Consider the following 20746-nt stretch of genomic DNA (forward strand, 5'->3'; position numbering starts at 1 on the left):
AGGGACAGTGTTTTTGAAGTTCTGAGGGACTTTCAACCTAGAATTCAATGCTGTGTTCTATCACATTATCAGTGAATGGGGAAAGTAGAAAAAAATTCACTCAACCGGAACTATAAATGTCCACCTGTCACGTCCCCTGTCTCAAGAAGCTACTGCTGGCCGTGCTGCACCAGCATGAGGGAGTGACTCAGGATGGAGGAGGGTCTGGGTCCCCGAAGCAGGCAAGGGGCCAGGGGATGCTGGTGGCGGCTGAGGAAGACCCGGGGATGCCTGGGTGGGAGCTGTGGTCAGAAGAGGATGGCCCTGGGTGAACTCCAGCTGCAGAGATAAACCAAGAGGCCCGAGCCCATGCAACACTGTTGAGAAGCGTTTCAGAGGGCTACTGGAGATTATGATGTTTTTCACGTTTATTTATTTTTGAGAGAGAGAGAGAGAGAGAGAGAGAGCGCGCGAGAGCATGAACAGGGGAGGGGCAGAGAGGGGAGGGACAGAACCCGAAGCAGGCTCCAGGCTCTAGGCTCTGAGCTATCAGCACAGAGCCCCACGCAGGGCTCAAACCCACGAACCATGAAATCATGACCTGAGCCCTTCGGCTCAGCAGCAGACAAGAAAGAATAGTCTTAACCGTGAAAACACAGTCAACAGCGATGTGAGTAAGTGAAAGCTTAGCTATAGCAAGAGGAAGCTGGTAGATAGCATCTAAAAGTGCTGAGTTAGCTCAGAAGGAACAGGGGCGCAGGGCAGGCCAACGCCAGACCTAAACCACACCGGGAGCAGCTGAGCTCTGGTCAGACCAGCCTGGACCCAGCCAAGTTCATGCTGAAAGGCACAGCCCGAACCACGGGGAGAATGAAATCTGGGGGGATGCTGTGGGGTAAAGGGAATCAGCCCATCTTACTCCTGAAGGAACACGGGTCACTTTTGAATTTTTATTTAGTTTTTTTTTTAAGTCTGTTTATTTATTTTGAGAGAGAGAGAGAGAGCAAGCAAGCGCAGGGGAGGGGAGAGAGAGAGAGGGAGAAAGAGAATCCCAAGCAGGCTCCATGCTGTCAGCTCGGAGCCCAGCTTGGGGCTTGATCCCATGAATCATGAGACCATGACCTGAGCTGAAACGAAGAGTCGGATGCTCAACCGCCCGAGCCAGCCAGGCGTCCCCACTTTTGGATTCTTAAATATTTTTTTTTAATTTTTTTAATGTTTATTTATTTTTGAGAGAAAGAGAGAGACAGAGCATGAACAGGGGAGGGGCAGAGAGAGAGGGAGATACAGAATCCGAAGCAGGCTCCAGGCTCCGAGCTGTCAGCACAGAGCCGGACGCAGGGCTCGAACCCATGAACGGTGAGACCATGACCTGAGCCGAAGTCGGACGCCCAACCGACGGAGCCACCCAGGCGCCCCCAATAATTTCTCTTTTAATAAAGAATATGGCATTTAGCCTTTTAGAAAAACCTTCACTGGTACTTTAAATAAGAAGCTCAAACACTCTGAACCCTGGATCAAATTTTAGTGTTAAATAATACACGATAAAAATCATAAATACATAGACCCCTCTCCCCATAACTCTGTAATTCTAAAACACTGTAAAAATGCAAGGTATCATTACACTTAATCGCCAGTGCAAGTTGCTCTTGGAGCAATGGCTTTTACAAATCTGTACAAACCACCATATCCATCTCAATCTCTGTCACACAGTGAACAAGCCCAGTATGCACATGCTGCCAGATGAATGAATGAGTGAAGGAATGAATGAAGGAAGGAAGGAATTCAGGGATACCCAAAGAATGAACACTTGGTTGGAGCTTTTCCTGAAGTTTTATAACTCATAAATGCTGCCTGTTTTTTTTTTTAATTTCTTTTTAATGTTCATTTATTTTTGAGAGAGAGAGAAAGACACAGAGTGTGAGCGGGGGAGGGGCAGAGAGAGAGGGAGACACAGAATCCGAAACAGGCTCCAGGCTCTGAGCTGTCAGCACAGAGCCCGACGCGGGGCTCAAACTCACGAACTGCAAGATCATGACCCAAGCCAAAATCGGACGCTTAACCGACTGAGCCACCCAGGCGCCCCAGTGCTGCTCGGTTTTAGAAGACAGACCCATCTCTCACGATAATTCATGGGGAAGAGGCACTTGATAGAAAAATTTCAAGCCATAAAGACATTGGGAAGGGAGAGAAGTGCTTTAAACGCTGCCTGAGTATGAACACCCCAAAAGGTACAACCACCCCAGGAACCCCACGGAGGGCAGGGGTGTGGGGCGTCACCCTCCCAACTTCCTAAAGCCCAGCATCCCTGCCACACATGCACAGTGTCAAGACCGTCCCGATCTAAGGGGCCTGCCAGGAGGCGGAGCACAGGCCAGGGAAGACAGAGGGAGCACAGCGCTATTCCACTGTTTGGAGTTCTGAGAACACATGTCCGTCCCTAAGGCTGTAACTGCAGTGTGAGGGGAGGGGAGGGGGGTGGGCTCCCATCCCTGGTGGGTCCTCAGGTGCCAGCTGACCTGAGTGGGGAGAACCAGAAGTCCACACTGCACCAGGCTGCTCTGGGTACTTGGAGACAGTGGGGAGAAAACAGACAACCATCTCAGACCCACAGAGCCTGCATGATAGAGGGACGAGAAGACAGTATCGAAAGGAAATAAAGAAATAAAGATGCCAAATAAGTTGGTAAGTGCTCTGGAGAGTTCTAGCTGGATAATCCTAGTAAAAGCATGAAAAATCAAGCCAGCACGGGTCCTATTTAAAATAATGGGGCAGGGGCACCCGGGCGGCTCAATCACTTGAACGTCCAATTCTTGATTTCGGCTCAGGTCACGATCCTAGGGGCATGAGATCAAGCCCCACATTGGGCTGAACGTGGAGCCTGCTTGGGATTCTCCCTCCCTCTCTTTCTCTCTCCTCCTGCCCCTCACTCCAACTTGTGCTCTCTCTCAAAATAAATACACATTAAAAAAAATAAATAAAACAACAGAGGCAAAGTAAGATTCGCATCCATCCTGCCACCACCTTGGCTCACTGTAGAGTTACCCCCTCCACAGACTCCCCGCTGGACCAGACATGACAAGTCTTGTGAAATTCGCTTGGGCCCACTTCCCACCCTCTACTTTTTAAAATTAGTGATTTAGAGTTGACTCCTGGTTTTACTTCCCCTGTAGCCAGACGCACTAGAGAATACCCAGGCCCTGCAGTCGGAGACCTGGGTCTGCACCAAGCTGGGCAGCCTCGGCAACTTCTGTGTAACCTCCCAAACCACAGCCCACACATCTGGAAGGATGGGGCCAGTCATGAGGCTCAGTGTGATAACCCAGACTGACGACTGAGCCACACGGGCCTCACCGATGCTTCCTCTCTCTCTCCCTCCCTCCCTCCCTCCCTCCCTCCCTTCCTTCCTTCCTTCCTCCCTTCCTTCCCAACACCATCTGCATTCACTGCCCCAGACCAATCGCCAGGCACGTTCCAGGCTTAAGGACACTAAACCTCCAAGGGGTTTTAGGCTGGGCACCAGGAGAGGGAGTGTGGCAAGGGGCTCCCAGATTCTGGAAGCTCTGTCCGTAGGGTGTGGATGTGCAACCCGACACCGGGGCTTTCCAGTGTCCACCTTGGCCCCAGGCTCTCCAGGTGTGGGCTCCCCTCCCTCCCCAGCCTCACACACAGCAGAACCACCCTGCCCCTCAAGCACCACTGTCCCGCCACCCATTCTTCCTTCGCCCTTCTCGCCAGGCCTTCCTCCTCACATGCTGGCCCCTCTTCCAGGAACACTACCCCCACCCCCAAAGTCCACTTCAGTGTTACCTTCCCCACCGACCCCCACCTGTGCTCCCACAGAACCCACACTTCCCATTTCTCTGCTCAGCACACTTGGCAAGGCTTATTTAACAAGTTGCTTCGCCAATCGATGCCTGTTCCCTAAAGTAGCTCATCTGTCTTGTCCCTGGGTGTCTCTTCACAAGGCCTGGCCCTGAGCGGGCATTCCACAAAGATCAGGTCAACTCGGCTGAACCAAAGGACAGACCAGCCCGGTGTGCAGGGAGAGCGGCTTGGGGGACCTCAGAACGCTGGTCCAAGTCCCAGCTCAGCCGCAGGGGGATCTCAGCCTCCCGATGAGGACAACGTGGCAGGGGGGCCAGGGGAGAGGGCTGGCTGATCTGTAGGCCCCCCTCACCCTCAACACACAAAGAATACGGCAGAAAAAATGAACATCATCTGTTTGCCTGCTTGACTGTCAGCCCTGGTTTTAGACTGAGGCTGGGCAAATCAATTACACGGTGCAGCATTTATGAACAGTGGTCCCTGGGCCCTGTCCTGGATATGGGGCCAAAGGGAAACTGAGTGCTTCTGCCTCCAGGGTGGCTTCCTAGCTTTCCAAGGCAGGCCAGGCCATCTGCTCCCTTTTCCCCAGAGGCCATTCACCACCCGGGAGGCTCGGACAAAGTCATCCAAGGAGAAGAAGAAGCTTGGAAGAAGCAAATGCCAAGAGTCCTTCCTGGGAAGGCTTTCTAGGCTGACCTAAGAAATTTGAGCTAAAAAGAACAAATCTTAGCATCCGTCCTTGCCCCCACAGAGAGGAAAGCGGCGGAAAGAAGGCCCCTTTGCTCCATCTTGGGAGAAGAGTGTCTGAGTCAGGAAAAGGCTTTGAATAAACCAATGATGAACACTTTCCAAGTTGTCTACAAACACATAACGGCTGCCGGCCTCGTGGAGTCCGGCTTTTGGAGACAGAGGCTCAAGACCGGCAGCCCACAGGCTGCATCTGCCCAGGGATGTGTTTCGCTTGGCAGGCAAGGTTTTCCATCTTTTGAAAATCAGTTCCAACATTTATAGAATCGAGTGGTTTCATAAGAATCCGAACGCCCAATTTCTCTGGAAAACCAGGCAGTACCAGGCTGAAGAAGGTAGAAGGGGCCTCAGGAAGAAAGGCCCGCCCCTCAGGGTTCTGGGGGCAAGGGTGGGCAAGTGAAGACGTAGGTGGGCAGAACTCGAAGCATGGGGAAGCCCAGAGAGCCACAGACCCCCAAGCGCTCACTGCCAAAGTCAGCTACACTCAGCCGCAGCCGCTGGAGGCAATGCTGGCTGCCCACAGTGGCCCCAGTCCCCACTACTCCCTATAGCCTCACACCAAAAACCTTGCGGATTCATGTTCCTCACCAGCCCCTGTAGGCATTTAGCTGGGAGCCTCTTAGACATACACAGGCACAGGCTTCACAAACACACCCGATCCACAGGCCTCCTTCCCCATAATCTCCTCCACCTCCCCTCGCACTCAACCTTCAAGGACAGGAAATCCACTGACGTCAGAATTAAAGGCGACCTCCTGCAAAGAGCACACACATACCCAGGAGGACACTCAGAAACTTTCTCTGTGGGACCCCTGCCAATGGCAGGATGTTTTGTAAAGATACGTTGAATAATTGACAACCTATCTGATTCGAGTAGCACTTTTACTGCCACACATCTGCTTATTGTTTTACTACATCCGTACAAAATGCCAACACGTCAAACTCTGGGGAAGCATCCTCGTAACTTATTCATGAAGAAAAAAATCGTGTGCGATGATGAACTTGAAACGACATAAATTGTCATTTTTGCTTTAAATATTTGTCCATCTGAACTGCTCCATTTAAAAATTAACACACTTTTTAAAACTATTAATATTTGATCCACCCAAAAGACCTAATCTGAAGCTTCAGTCTTTCCCCAAATCCAATATAGATCTGATTTCTTTAGGCAATTTCTTTTCTTTTTAAACAATTTTTTAATGTTTATTATTTTTGAGAGAGAGAGCATGTTGTACGCGCATGTGTGCACTCGAGTGGGGCAGGGGCAGAGAGAGAGGCAGAATCCGAAGCAGGCTCCAGGCTCTGAGCTGTCAGCACAGAGCCCAACACGGGGCTGGAACTCACGAACCATTAAGATCATGACCTGAGCTGAAGTTGGACACTTAACCGACTGAGCCACCCAGGCAGGCACCCCTCTTTAGGCAATTTCAAAGCCTACTGGCAAGGCAGCTGTACTATTTTTTTTTTTATTCTTTTTTAACGTTTATTCATTTTTAAGAGACAGAGGGAAACAGAGCGCAAGCAGGGGAGGGGCAAAGAGAGAGGGAGGCACAGAATCTGAAACAGACTCCAGGCTCTGAACTATCAGCACAGAGCCCGACGCACGGTTTGAACCCATGAACCGTGAGATCATGACCTGAGCCAAAGTCGAACGCTTAACTGACTGAGCCACCCAGGCACCCCAAGGCAGCTGAACTTTATAAGGAGAGAAAAAATGATCAAGAATGTGATTACAGACTGGAAGAAATACCTGCTTCTTATCCTGTGTTTTCTTAAAATCTTCACACGCTAGCCAAAATAAAACATTTTCTTCACTGAATTCCTTTTTTAAAAATTCCTGTGGATAAAAAGAAGAAACAACATCAAGCAGTATTCCACTTTAACAACAAACAAACAAACAAACAAGCAAACAAATAATGTGTTTCTCTCCAAGGACTGGTTTGGCAAAATTCAACAAATGACTACGGTGCAGTCACCCTGCGAAAAACTCCATCCTGAAAAACAAAGTGCATGTTTAATGTTAAAGCTAGAATTTCATACGCATTTGAACTTAATGACTTTGACACTGTGAGGAAGAGTAAAAATGAGGCGAGAATCTACTCACTAAGGCTAAGCTGGCAATAAATTACCAAAGAGTAAATTAAAGTGGGAGATATATTAGTTCCTTCCAGACAGTGTTTAAACAAAGTACATTCCTCTAAAATCAGCCCCATTTTTTTAAACAAAAGGAAAGAAAACCTATTAAGCATGTCTGAAAATGCCGCAATGAAAACGATTTTAAGTTGGAGGTGAGTTTTCGTTTGGCAGACGCTGGGGAGTTAGCAGTACACCCTGTTATCCCGCTGTGCGCAGGAAAGCGTCCTCCGTGAGATCCAGACAGGGCTCGCAATGGCCTGGTGTCCGGGAATGGCAGTAGACCAGCCCGTCACCCCTCCCTCGGCACCAAAACAGGGACCGACAGCATCAGGGCTTGCCCTGACCTGGCCCAAGACTTAAAGACAGGAGTTGGTGGGACTCAGGCAGACACCGGGCATTCTCAGAAGTCACACGCGGTTCTTCTGACACCTGGGGTTTCTGCGAGCCACAGCAGCTCTCTGTCGGCAGGACTGACACTTCCCATCCATCCACCCTCCTCTCTGGGTTCAACCTCACTTTTCTAGCTGTTGTCCACCCCTCTCACTCTATTAATAATGAGTCCTGGGAATCCCCAATGCACGAGGGAACAAACCTTCACATCAGAGAGACCCAGACCACCCCCTCCCAGGTGTCACAGAGCTGGAAATTCTTTGTAGATTCTGCCAGCGAGCACGGTACCTCATCCCCATCACCCCTACCCGCTCCCATCCAGCCGGATGAAAACCAGAAACAGTCTGTGAATGCCCCTCAGTTCTGGCCCATGGCCATCCAGGAAAGCCATCTCGGCCATGACAACTGAGACGTCCTTATTCTCAGTGTTAAACAGTGTTTAACATTTTCAGTGTTAAAAAAAAAAAAAAAAAACCATCCCGTGTTTCCCCCACAGACATCATCTAAACTTCTTCGTGGGTTGCATCAATCCCGGTCAACAATGAAAAAGGCAAACCCTAAATCTTTTCACGCCTTCTGGGTCTTCAAGCAGATTCTCCAGAGAGGCTGCCCATTTGGCTGTGCTCTTGGGGTTCTGGTGGCTGCTGCTGGGACTCCCATCACTGCTGTGGATGTCTGCAAAGCAAAGTTCAGGATGTGTTTGTGGCTCAGAGATACTTTCATTTTAAAATACCTGCATATAATGGTCATCAAAATCATCATCATCATCATCAAGATCATCATCATCAAATATATATTATGTGCCAGGATAATTATATTCTAGGCACTTGACCCAGGGAAATCATTCCAGTCCTGATAATGACCTTATGAAGCAGGCACTGCCATTTTCTCCATGTTACACGTTAGGGAAACTGAGGCTCAGGGCAATGACAAAAGGGCCTTGCCATTTTCTACCGCTCTCCATCCATCCTTCCTCCATCCACATGACCACTGGCCAACCCTCAGGCAGCCCTCAAGTCTCATTCAAGCCATCTCCCCAGGGACCCCGACTCAATGGCTACTCCTTCCCCATTACACTTTGTGCACAGTCTTGTAATTATCGTGCTGTGTTGTGATTATTTGTACGACTGACTCAATCGTCTGAAAGCTTCTGTATATCTTTACCTTGAATCTGCAACATGTGGCTCATTGCCTGACACGTAAATAAAAGTATGTACCAGGGCTGGGATGGAGTGGGAAAAGGGAGCACCGGCTGCAGGTGCAAAATTTCAGGGGGTTGCCTCCCCCCCCAAAAAAAACCTCAGGCATGAACATAAATGGTATTTTCATGCATGATTTTGAAAAATCAAAATTAATGGAAAGAATTCCATCATGAGCAAAATATCAAAATTTTAAATAAAGACAGGATGGGTATTAGTGATTTTTCGTTTTGCCTCAGGCTCCAATATGGCTCAGCATCACACTGTTCCTCTGTGTGTAGACTGAATGAATGAATGACTGCACCTGCACATCTGATGCATTCTCTTCCCCAAGACACCTGCAAAGTCCCTTGACTGAAGGAAAGGGGACAGAGGACCTCCAGCTAACACACTGTGGCTACTCGCCTGAGAGGAAGTGACAGCACAAACATGCCTCGTTCTCCAGAATTTGGCCCCTTCCTGGAGTCAAGGAAAAACCATGGAATGCCACTTCGGATGGGCCCAGGTTCCAAACCCAGTTCGGCCAATTCAAACTGTGTGGTAAGGGCAACATTCTGTGTGGAAGGTAAAGATAATCCTCCTATCTCTCCCATTATCCAAGGACTAAAAGAGGAAGCACACCAGCCATCTAGAAGCTCACACTGCACTCTCAACAAACGTTAGTTCCTCTCTCCTCTTCCCTAAAATAATGATCTATCAAGTGAACTATTTTTATACCTAATATTTTTTTCTCCATTGCCTTTTTGTTTTCAAAGTAGAAACATGTTTCTATAAAGAAAAGTTTGAACGTAGGAGAAAATAAGCTTTTAATTAAAAAATCGGCAAAGCAAACCATTCGAAAAGGATAAATGAAAAAAAGTCTTATGAATATTAATTGCTGCAAATAGCCAGGATGCCATACAGTTTAAAATGTTTTTGCTTTTGTTGTTGTTGTTTTTAATGTTTATTTATTTATTTTGAGAAAGAGACAGAGAGACAGAGAGCACACAAGCAGGGGAGGGACAGAGAGAGAGGGAGACACATCTGAAGCAGGCCCCAGGTTCCAGGTTGTCAGCACAGAGCCTGAGGGGGGGCTCGAACTCACGGAGCTGTGAAATCATGACCTGAACGGAAGCTGGATGCTTAACCAACTGAGCCACCCAGGTGCCCCTCAAATGGTTTTGGAGGGAAGTCATATCATGATACATTGTACTTAATAGTAACTCATCTTCCATGATCTTTCATGTTCTATTGGGGATCAACACACGTGTTAATTTCTCAAGCAGCTGAGACTGTCTCCCAGCATCTGGGAAAACTACCTGGATTTATTTTATTTATTTATTTTTAAAGTTTATTTTTATTTATTTTAAGAGAGAGAGAGCAAACAGGGGAAGGTGGGGGGGGGGGGTGGACAGACCCCAAGCAGGCTCCTCACTGTCGGTGCAGAGCCTGATGCAGGGTTTGAACTCACAAACTGTGAGATCATAACCTGAGCCAAAATCAAGAGTCAGATGCTTAACGACTAAGCCACCCAGGCGCCCAACCACCTGGATTTTAGACATTCACTGGCTGACTCTGGCTGAACAAAACAGAAGCCAGAAACCCCAGCTGGGCGCTGTGTTTCAATACGCATTGGTGATGGAGCACATAAGAGAATTATTTGGGACAAATCTATTCCTCTAATCGCGAAGCAAACTCACTCGAACACATCACAAATGGACCCGACGCTTCTCTAAAGTGAATCTTCAGTTCGTGGATATTAAATTAGTCCCCTGCTCCCTTTGCAAATGCTAGAATGGCAAGCTTCTAAACACCGAGTTTCTTCCCCACACAGTATAAATCAAGTTAGAAGGTCATTATTATAAGAAAGTTCTGCAAGAGGGTTCATTCTGCCAAGCATTTCACCAATTTACGGTCCTGTCCTTGAATACAGCTTGACAATTTACTCCATTTCCTCAGCAGACCTTCTCTTAAGTAAATAAATGCAGAGACACAAGTGGGCTATTCCGGGAACAGTCTTAGGCAGCCACAAATTCCTCTCCGTGTCGCAGAACACCTACTTTGCCCATAAGTTTTCAACCTAGGTCTGAAAGGATTCCAAGACTCCTGGCATTCTTTTCAATAATAAACCAAACCACCCTTGGGCTTTCGCTGCCACACTGTCTTGAAAACAAATACACTTGGTGGATTCTCATGTAGCCAAAAGAGTTAACCAGACTGTCTGGTTAACTGAGAGAGAGGATATCTGGCCCCACCATGAGATAATTGTACCTCCCCTACCCTTTATTTCATACTCTAATCATTTGGCATATTAGGCTTCCGTGCCAGCTTTCACTTGAACAAAAAGTCTTAGAATTCAATGCCCACGAGTCTGGTCTATCCCCTTATTTTCCTTACTGGGAAATAAAGGTTCAGGGGGTAAAATGAACTAGAACTCCTTGATGGAACCAGTATTGGGACTTACGTGTGAAGGCGACTGTCCCTATAAGGACCACCTCCACAGAACCCCAGACTGCTCCAGAACCCGGGGACTTTGCAAAATAAATGGCCCTTCCTCTCAGTTCTCTGTGGGGCTACCACCTCCATGCCACCAAGAGTAAAGGAATACATCTCCCACGACACTGTTACAGAAGGGCACGGAATTTCCAGAGCTGGCTCAGAAAGGACACCAAGATATAGCTCACTACTCTCCTTGGCCGTGGTTACTAGTGTCTGGGTTTGCTGCCCTGGACAGAGACAAAATCCGGGGCACCCGGGGAGCTCAGCCAGTTAAGTGTCAGACTTCAGCTCAGGTCATGATCTCAAGATTCGTGGGTTCGAGCCCCACATGGGCTCTGTGCTGACAGCTCGGAGCCTGGAGCCTGCTTCGGATTCTGTGCATCTCCCTCTCTCTCTCTCTCTGCCCCTCCCCAACTCATGCTGTCTCTCTCTCTGTCTCTCTGTCTCCCTCTCAAAAATAAACATACACTATGAAAACCAATTTGACAATAAATTATATTTTAAAAAAACAACAAAAAAGAAAAAAATAATAAACATGCATTAAAAAACAAACAAACAAGTTCCTTCTTGCCTTTCTGCCCACCTTCTGCCCCAACCATCCTGACCATAGGAATCTTCTACCCACACTCTCTCTGCCATGTTTTCTCACTTTCCCCAGAAATATTGGTTTGAATTTTTCCAAGACTTCCTGATTGTCCTTCAAAAGCCTGATGGAGGCTTCTGGCTACGCCTGTTTTTCTTAATCCTTCTTGATTGGTAGCAACATGCATAGATAGCTCTGGAGAGAGCAGCATTTGCACACTCCATTCATTTAATGATGTATCTCTTTTCCAAGTCATTATCCTGACCTCCAGCGAGACTGAGCAGAGGCCCACCCTATTTGGTACTACTCTAGAGATTGCCCCTTAACTCGGAGTATTTCTACTCAGGGTCTCCTGCTCAGGAGACTTTCACTACTTCCCAATGCACATATGTAAAGGCGTCTTAAGATAAGTTCACCTTCAATGTTACAATCAGTCCAATAATTATAAGAAAAACAAATAACCTCTCTCCATAGCAAGGAGGTTTACATCTGAACTTAAGAATAAAACCAAATCAAGAGTTCCCAGCTTCTCAACTCCCGGCACTTGGAGCCATAAAGGTGTAATATTCCCCCTTTGCTTTTTCATTGACAAAAGTTGCCCGTTGGGGTGGATTACACAAGAAAGCAAGCTTGGAAGGCACAGGTGGGAAAAAACAGTCAAACATATTTTTCTAGCAGCTTTAAGATCACTCAAGCTAGTAACGAATTATTGCTGATAACATTTGTTTGTTTCAATTTTGTCCAGATCCGTTTATCTTTTCTTATTGTTTTTAGTTCACCTATAAAATATTTTTGCAATGGAAAAAAATTTTTTTTAATTTTTTAAGCTTATTTATTTTTAGAAAGAGAGACAGAGAGCAAGAAGGGGAGGGACTGAGAGAGGGAGAGAGAGAGAATCCCAAGTAGGCTCCAGGCCGTCAGTGTGGGGCTTGAACTCACAAACCGTGAGATCACGACCTGAGCTGAAATCAAGGGTCAGACACTTTACCGACTGGGCCACCCAGGCACCCCTGGAAAAAAAAAATTTTTAATCTCCTGGGCTCTTTAAAGCATTTCAGATTGGGGCGCCTGGGTGGTTCAGTCAGTTGAGCATCCGGCTTCCGCTCAGGTCACGATCTCACAGTTCGTGGGTTCAAGCCCTGCATCAGGCTCTCTGCAGACAGCTCAGAGCCTGAAGCCTGCTTCGGATTCTGTATCTCCCTCTCTCTCTGCCCCTCCCCTGCTCGCTCTCTGTCTCTTAAAAAAAAAAAAAAAAAAAAAAGTTAAAGCATTTTAAATCAAATTTTTGTAGGCATAATACTTATTTCTCAATAAATTTATCTTCACACTAATCTATCATCAGCTAATAACAACAGTGAACACTTATAAATTGCTTATAGGGAGCTGGGTACTGTTCCAAGCTTTTTCTGTGAGTTAAATCATCCACTTCTCACAAGGACTCTGTGGTGTGATTAATATCATCCCCACTTCACAGATGAGGAAACACAGATGAAGCGTGGTAACTTGCAAGGGTCATCCAGCTAGGAAAGGGGCGGGGGGGGGGGGGATGTCAGGGTCCAAGCACGACCTTCACCATGAGACTCGAGTGCCATTTTTAGTTTTGACATCTGCCGGTCCTCACACTCACCAAGGCCAGAACATAGCAGCCTTGAAGAGAAAGATACCATCTGCACCGCGGGGAAAGCCTGAGAAAACTGAGAAGGAATTCTACGTAGACAAAAACCCACACGAGACCAGGCCAGCATCATCTAACACTCAAACACAGTGTCCATACACTCTCCATTTACATTTATGCGGTTCTCTGTGGTTTCTGGCTTCAGTAAAAGCCAGTATTTCAAAGATACAGATGGCGGAGGCTGGTTGCTTGCAGCGTATTTCGTAATGCATTATTTATAGATGCTATGATGTCATATCTATCAGGGGCTTTCGCCAGACATTAACTCCTTGGAAATCCATACTCAAAAGGCATCCGTAACACTCATCGAAACTGAATGCTTGCAGCCTGGATTCCTGCTATTAGTCTGCAGGAAGGTCTGGGTAATTATCCTGCCTAGACAGTTTTCCCCAGTCAAATAATGTTCTAATAAAATCTCAATACCAACTTCCTCAAAGCAGAGTCAACGTCCAACATCAAAGAGTATATCCTAAGTACCCCCCAAAACTTACAGCATCATTAAAGAAAACAAGCCAAATATTCAAGCCTAGGAAGAGGCAGAAATGTTCACTCCAAAATTCTAAAGTGGTTTGGTACAACACACACACACACGCGCACACGCACACGCACACTCACACGCCATACTCCCATAAATATTCAAGGAAAGTGCACCCCCAAGAAGCTTATTTAAAACTTCATATCAACTATGCCACATCAAACATATTACATTAAAAAAAAAAAAAAAGACTTTTTCTTTTTTCCAAACTTAGAAGCAGAGAATCAGTTTGTTACAACTGGTGATCTATGTAAGGCTCCAGAGAAACTGGGTCATGGAAACACTCTATCTAAATATTACTTAAGTGTTTTTCGGCTCCAGTGTCTAACTTCTGAGAATAACTATCCTTCAAGCATGCAATTCCCTTGGTGCGGAGGTCTGCATGAATGGCAATTAGCAGAATATAATAACAAAAATGAAAAAGCTTAAAAATAATCCTACTAATAGCAAGCATCAAAGACCAGAGAGGGTGAGAGGGCTGCAGAGGGTTGGCTGGGCTCAGAAAAGGCATCATGGCATTTTTCACGTGAAGCCAGAGACCTCAGAGAAAGCTGACTGCTCAGGCAGTGCCTCCAAAGGTCACCTGTGCACCTGTGCCTGCACTCCTCGCTCCCCCCAGCCCCTGCCCTGCCCCGCTGTCACCCGGGCAACACACAAGCTGAGGTCATCACCAAAGGAGGTGGGGGTCACTCCTTACGTTCCATGCTCCAGGGTCCACTTGAGGAGCTTCACACAGCCCAAAAACCCACTGCCTTCTCAGAGACGCTTCGTGGGAGACAGGCCAGGGGGCTGCGGGTCTCCTGAACACCCTTGGGTCTGGAGGAAAAACAAGCCTCCACATCCTCTTTTGAGTGGACTAAACAACAGATGGCCACTGGTTTCCAGTTTCTACCAGAGGGAAGGAAATAAGAACGCCAGACTGTTATTTGTAGACTCCCTAGAATCTTCACTTTCTAGGCAAAGACCCAGAAAAAATAAAATTACCCAGGAGCCCTATCCTGGGGGTGAAAATGAAGACCCTGTCATTATTTTCTCCACTTCCCAGAAGCCCCTGTGCTTCCCCTGGGGGCCTGACAGTCATGCATAAATGTGCCCTCACTCCCCCGCCGCCCCCCGCCCCCGCTGCCCCCGGCCCCTATTGAGAGGCAAGTAAATGACATCCCCCCCTCCAGGATCAGAGAGACTGTGCATTTCTTGAGTAAGAGCTGCGTCGTCCTCAGGGTCAGCAGTGCCTGGCGCTCATGGTCATGTTTACATTGATGAACGTTTTCTGATAGATTGGGGGCGAGACAGTGAGGATGACAGCTGTAAAAATAGCTGCTTGACTGAGCACTTACTATATCCTGTCTCAACTTCCCAGTGACCCGTAGAAGTCGGGCTCATCTTTGGCCCATTTTACAGAGAAGGAAACAGAGGCACAACGAGGTTCAATAAACCGGCTCCAAGGAGCAAGCGAAGAAGGAGACGAGGTAGGATTCAACCCCAAGTTGGCATCAGAGCCTGGAAAGGGAAGGGCAGTGACAGACGCAAGAAGTAAAAGGCGGGGCCCTCTTTCTCACGGAACTTAAAATTAATTGAGAAGGTGAGACCAGGAGTTCCCAGATGGCCGTCTGCCCACAAGGCCACAGGCTGGCACGGAGTTTATTTCACTGGTTCGTGAAGAAATGAGAAGAAGGATAAGGAAATATTTACCAAGTGAGCTGTCTTGATGCAGTAAGGACAGCCCTGGGTTATTCTTAGGAAAGAGATCATTATATTTATTTACATGGTACAAAATTCAAGAGGCCGAAGAGGGAGCACAGTAGAACAGGGCTTCCTCTCAGCTCTGTCCCTTGCCTATCCAGGGCCTCTCCCTAGATGCAACAACTTCTAGAAGATTCCTGAGTATCAGGACATTTCTTTTTAAAGTTTATTTATGTATGTAAGTATGCATGTATGTAAGTATGCATGCATGTATGTATGTATGTATTATGAGAGAGACAAAGAGAGTGTGAGCAGGGGAGGGGCAGAGAGAGAGAGAGGAGATGGAGAATCCCAAGCAGGCCCCATGCAATCAGTGCACACAGCCCAACGCAGGGCTCGAACCTATGAACCGTGAGATCATGACCTGAACCAAAATCAAGAGTCAGATGCTCACCGGACTGAGTCACCCAGGCGTCCCCAGGACATTTCTTTACACAAGATTATATCTTTACTCTTCAGGGTGTTAAAATGCCCTTTTGTTCATGGGATGATAAAGATGACTGATGATGGCTTTGTTTATAATGTCCTGACTGGAGAAAGGAAGAAAGGGAAAAAAGGAAGAAGGGAGACAGGAAAGAAAATTTAGCAGCTCCCCATTACATACATATATATATATATACACATATTTCAGCTCTAAATATATATTTTTTAATGTTTACTTATTTTTGAGAGAGAGAGAGAGAGAGACAGAGTGTGAGCAGGTGAGGGGTAGAGAGAGGGAGACACAGGATCCGAAGCAGGCTCCAGGCTCCAAACTGTCAGCACAGAGCCCGATGCAGGGCTCGAACTCATGAACTATAAGATCATGACCTGAGCCCGAGTCGGATGCTTAACCGACGGAGCCACCCAGGTGCCCCACCCCAAATATATTTGAACAAAATGACCAAGTGGATCCTGAGCGAGGCCATGCAGATAGCTCCGGACTTGGGTCAGGGAGCTGAGTTCTCTGGTCTGTCCCCTCCTAAATGGGCTGCTCCTGTCAAGTCCCTGCCCCTCGGTGGCCTCCACAGCTGTCCAGGAAAAGACAAAGTGGACAGGCTGCATTTCGGGGGCAGAGAGGGAGGGAGGCACGAGGCTAGAGAGAGCGGCAGGGAGCAGGGAGACCCAGCTTTGGGAGAAGACTTAGGACAGAGGACACCCTCGGGAAGCAAAGGGGCAGAAGTGGGAATGCCCAGCCGCCCAAGGGCACAGCAAGAACAGGGAAACGGGGCCGGGAGAGGAGGCGGGCCAGATGAGGGTTCCCTGAGCACCGAGCAGAGGGGGCAGCACAGCTGACCCACGGGCACTCGGCAAGGCCTGGAGGGATGCGAACTGGCTTAGAAGGGAAATGGGTCCCCAGGAGCCTGCGTGGGGCCGTTTCCTCCCAGTGGACGCCTCCTGACAGCTCTTATCAGGGAGCTGCTGCTGTCGCCTGCCCAGGCCCCCTCCGCCCCCACCGTCCCTCCCGGGGCCTGCTGCAGTGGAGAGCTATCTGAGGGAAGCAGAAGATACCAAGGAGAGTAAATTTAGTACAATTTAAACAGCAAGCTTCCGAGCCCAGCGCCTGAGGCGGAGGGCATTACTCAAGCCCAGCGGGGGAAGTGGCTCAGTTCATCCAGGAAGTCCCAGGAAATGGCCCCCCCAGGCACCTGCTTAGGTTCCCCAAATGCCTAACAGTGACAAAAGGAGACATCCGTCCCACACAAAGTCAATGAAGGCATAAATTAAAAAAAAAAAAAAAAAAGAGCATCATTACCACCTGACCCCCACCGTCTACAGGCTGCTCTTCGCGGCATTCAGAGCTGGCGCTGACCACGTGGCTGACCACACTGGTTTAAATCAACACCCCTTCCGCGGCCCAGCCCCGCCACTCTGTCCCTTCGTTGCTCTCCCTGAACCCACAGTCCTGGGCCAGTGATGTTCTGCAGGGAAAGTTTCCCTGGGGCCAAGACTGCCCAGCTGCTGGGTTGTTAAAACAAAGACGTTAAATTGCGATGCTGACTGTCACCTCTAAGTGAAAACTTAAGCCCAGCAATAAATCTGAAACTGGCCCCAAGGGTTTAATGGGATCATGTACAACAGGCCCCCCGCCCTGGGGAGGGCCATGGTCTGCCTGGCAGGGTGGGGATTCCCTCAACGGGTCACCCCTCAATCTGCTGGCAGACGGAAGGCTGTGGCTTTGGCTTTGCTTTTCAGGTGAGTAGCGTCATCAACAGCATAAGTGGTTGTGAGGGGCAAAGGGTGGTCAGAGTCCCTCAAGGGGTCCTTGCACTCCAGTGGCATCAGAATCACTGGGGGCACTTGTTGAAAATGCAGCCTCCTCTCCCTCCCACCTTGGGTTCCCAAGACTGAACCAGTGGGCCCAGGGTGTGGCCTGGGAAGCTGCATTTTATCGATGCCCTCCCCACCCCCAGGTGGCTCACGAACACACTTTGAGAAATCTCAGAAAGCAGAATAAGGAACAGCATTTTGAGCCTCAGAATTAGGGGTTAGGAACTCCAAATCCTCAGCTTGAAGAGCCTGTCTCCAATATGGTTTTGCTGAAAAGCAGGAAAAGTCTATAGTAGAAGGTTCTGGGAGGCAGGAGTGTAGCCGGGTCCATATCAGGGGTCTGCAGGAGTGGATCCAGCACTTGTGGGGCTGGAAGCTTATACAATTTGGAGAGCCACTTTAGGAAAAACAATTCAAAATGACCAAATAAAAATGTTGCACAGGGTCTCATGGATCACTTGGCTGGCTTCCCGGTACCTCCACCCCAGGCCCACAGTCCCCCCTTCTCACTTGACTCCTTTTCTCACTGCTGGATGGTGATGCCCAAATGGCAGGGCCTCATTTGCCCTTTCCCATCAGTGGAGCATACTTTCAACCTAAAAATCCTAAGGACATTGGGCTCTTAGAGGTCAGGCATCAAATACCCATCCATGATGCTTAGCTACTAATCTTTGTATTTGTGACCGAACCCTATTTCATAAGGCTGAAAAATTGCCGCCCTAAAAGAGGTACACTCCACTGGTATCCCTAAAACTTCCCCAGTCTTTCTGGAGTGAACCTACACACATATAACACCCTCTCTCCAAAACCATGTATGCCCCCAAATGAGAGCAAAGCAATGAATAACTCAGGCAGAGAAGTTCAGAGCAGCTCTGTTTATCGTAGGAAAGGGGGAAGCTAACCATTATTATTCATTTATTACGTGCCAGGCAATGCACTGGGGACTTCATATGTTTTAGTGTGTTTGATCCCACAACTCTATGAAACCCACTTTACAGGCGGGAAAACAGACACAGAGGTGTGCTAGTAAACCGGCTCTCCTGCGGGGGGAGGGCAAGCTTGATTTTTAACATTTGTCGATTTCCATGGTATAAATACCCACCAACAGCCAATTTCAAGCTATCCATGACTTAGCAGCCAGTTCTCAGATTTCCCGATAATTTAGCAATTGGCTCAGAGGTCAAGTAACTTGCCCAAGATCACTAAATGATAGAGTCAGGGCGGGAACCAGGAGTTTAACTCCAGAGTCCAGGCTCTGACTACCACTCCCCAGGCCTGTGAATACTCAACAACAGGGATCGGCTGAAATGAACCCCCACAAAGGAATCCTTTGACCCTCAGACAACACGGCAAGATTTACGTGACCACTAACACTAATACAAGCTCTTTACCATGACCCTATGAAGTCCTACTTTATAAGGACTGTCCTGACTATGAATGCAATGATTTACATAATGGACGGAAAACCAGCTCCATGTAAGTGCTCAAAGAGGGATAGCTATTTTATTCCCATTTTGCAGATCCTTATCTGCACAGACACAAAGTTTCCACAGCAGTGGAGGTGGGATTTGGTCCCAGCCTGTCTGGTCCCAGTTCATCCTCTTAACTGCAAAGTCCCTCATAAAATATGATAGTCAGTGAGAAGAGGACACGGACCAACCAGCACAGACTCTTAGCACCATGAAGAAGTCAGTTTGGGAGTGGAACACTGCAGGAAAGCCTCCCAACTCCAGAATCAGGCAAACCTGGGTTTCAGATTCTCCATCGCCTCCTAAGTGTGACTTGGGGCGAGTTACCTAACGACTCTTGGCTTCCGTTCCCTCCTCTGGAACGTGGCCAATACCAGGAGACAGTACCTGTCTCATGAGGTCGTCCTACGGGTGGAGAGACAACACAGAACTGGGTGAACAGAGAGACCCGGGCCCACATGACGAGCTCAGAGGGGCACAGCTATTATTCTGCACAAAAACGGTAAGATGGTTGGAATCAAAGGCATGGTCCCGTCTCCACCGTGGATTCTTTGTCCTATCAAATTGCTCCGAATTGTGGCTCAGGCTGGTCCATTGGGACAGCCAAGCCCAGTGCACGGTAATGTCAGCGATCCCCGGCGCCAACTACAGATGTGCATTCTCCACCCTGCTGTTCACCCTCCTCGGCGCGCCCACATTTGGGCTCCGCAGCGCAGAACTGAAGGCGCCGGGCAGCCCAGGCCCCGCTGCCAGTCCGGTGCCCCGGGGGTCCGGTCGTGCCTCCTCTGGGCGCCGCGCGGGCATCATTCGCAACGACGCCCGCAGCGGACAGAGAGGCAGAGCACTTCAGGGGAGAAGGGCCCCGGGCGACGTTCTGCTTTCGGATCTAGAGCCCACACTCCCTCCAAAGTTTGGGGTGTTTGGGATCTCCTTTCTCCTCGCAGACCATCACTAAAAAGAAAACTGCTGTTGTTCCCCCTTTTGTCCAAACTTCCTCCCCGCAGCGCCTCTCGGGGGGGGGGGGGGGGGGGTACTTTGCGCTCCCGCAGCGGCGGCGGCCGCAGGGACGCTGGAAGGAGCGAGGAGAAGTGGCGCGGTCCGCGGCGACTCTCGTCGGGTGGCATCGCCAAGCCGCGCCCGAACACAGGAGGGAGGGAAGGATGCCCGGGACCCCGGGCGGGCAGCGGCGGCCGGGGCGGCTCCTCGGGGGCCCCGAACCCCAGCCCGCCGGCCCGGGAGCCGCTTACCTGACGGCGGCCGCTTCCTGCTGAGCCGGCTCACGGCGCGGTTAAACATCGCCGCGGTCGCCCGGGGAGGAAGGAGGAGCGGCGGGTCGGCGCGGCGGCTGAGCCTGAGGACGGAGGGGAGGTGGAGGCCGAGGAGGAGGAGGAGCCGGCTCGGCACCGCCCCGGCGCGCCCGCCCCCGCCCCGCCGCCCTCCTCCCAGCCAGGCGCCGCGTGGCGCGCTCGGTGCGCCCTGCCCGCCCGCCCCGGTGGGGGCCCCGCGGTCCCGCCTCGGGGTCCCGGGCGGGCCAGGGCGGCCCCGGGGCGATCAAACGCCGGGACCCGACCCCGTGCGCGGGGTGGGGCTCACTGCCCCGAAGGGAGCCCGCGCCGCCCGTGGCTTAGGAGCTCTGTCCTGGCGCCCGTGCGCCCCGGGGCCCCCTGCCGCCCAGCAGAGCTCGCCGAGGAGGTCGCCCCGGGCCCCGCCCCGCCCGCCTCGCGACTCCGCGTCC

At 49.6% G+C, this 20746-nt stretch overlaps 1 protein-coding gene across 3 annotated transcripts in view; it reads right to left on the reverse strand.

The window, feature by feature from the left end:
- RGS10 (regulator of G protein signaling 10) overlaps window positions 1-20417 on the reverse strand; it is a 41222-nt gene extending 20805 nt beyond the window's left edge. The window contains exons 1-3 of one of the 3 annotated variants that reach the window (XM_023240996.2): window positions 20259-20417; window positions 7636-7754; window positions 6304-6390 (exon numbers count right to left, since the gene is read on the reverse strand). In XM_023240996.2, the coding sequence (XP_023096764.1) occupies window positions 6304-6390; window positions 7636-7754; window positions 20259-20307 (255 nt within the window). In that variant the 5' untranslated portion in view covers window positions 20308-20417. Of the gene's footprint in view, window positions 1-6303; window positions 6391-7635; window positions 7755-14246; window positions 14596-20258 lie in introns of those variants that run through there. The other 2 variants (XM_011287586.4, XM_045040754.1) reach the window with 2 other exon arrangements.
- Window positions 20418-20746: the final 329 nt, after the last annotated feature.

Source organism: Felis catus, chromosome D2 (assembly GCF_018350175.1).
Source record: "Felis catus isolate Fca126 chromosome D2, F.catus_Fca126_mat1.0, whole genome shotgun sequence".
NCBI classification, from domain to species: domain Eukaryota; kingdom Metazoa; phylum Chordata; class Mammalia; order Carnivora; family Felidae; genus Felis; species Felis catus.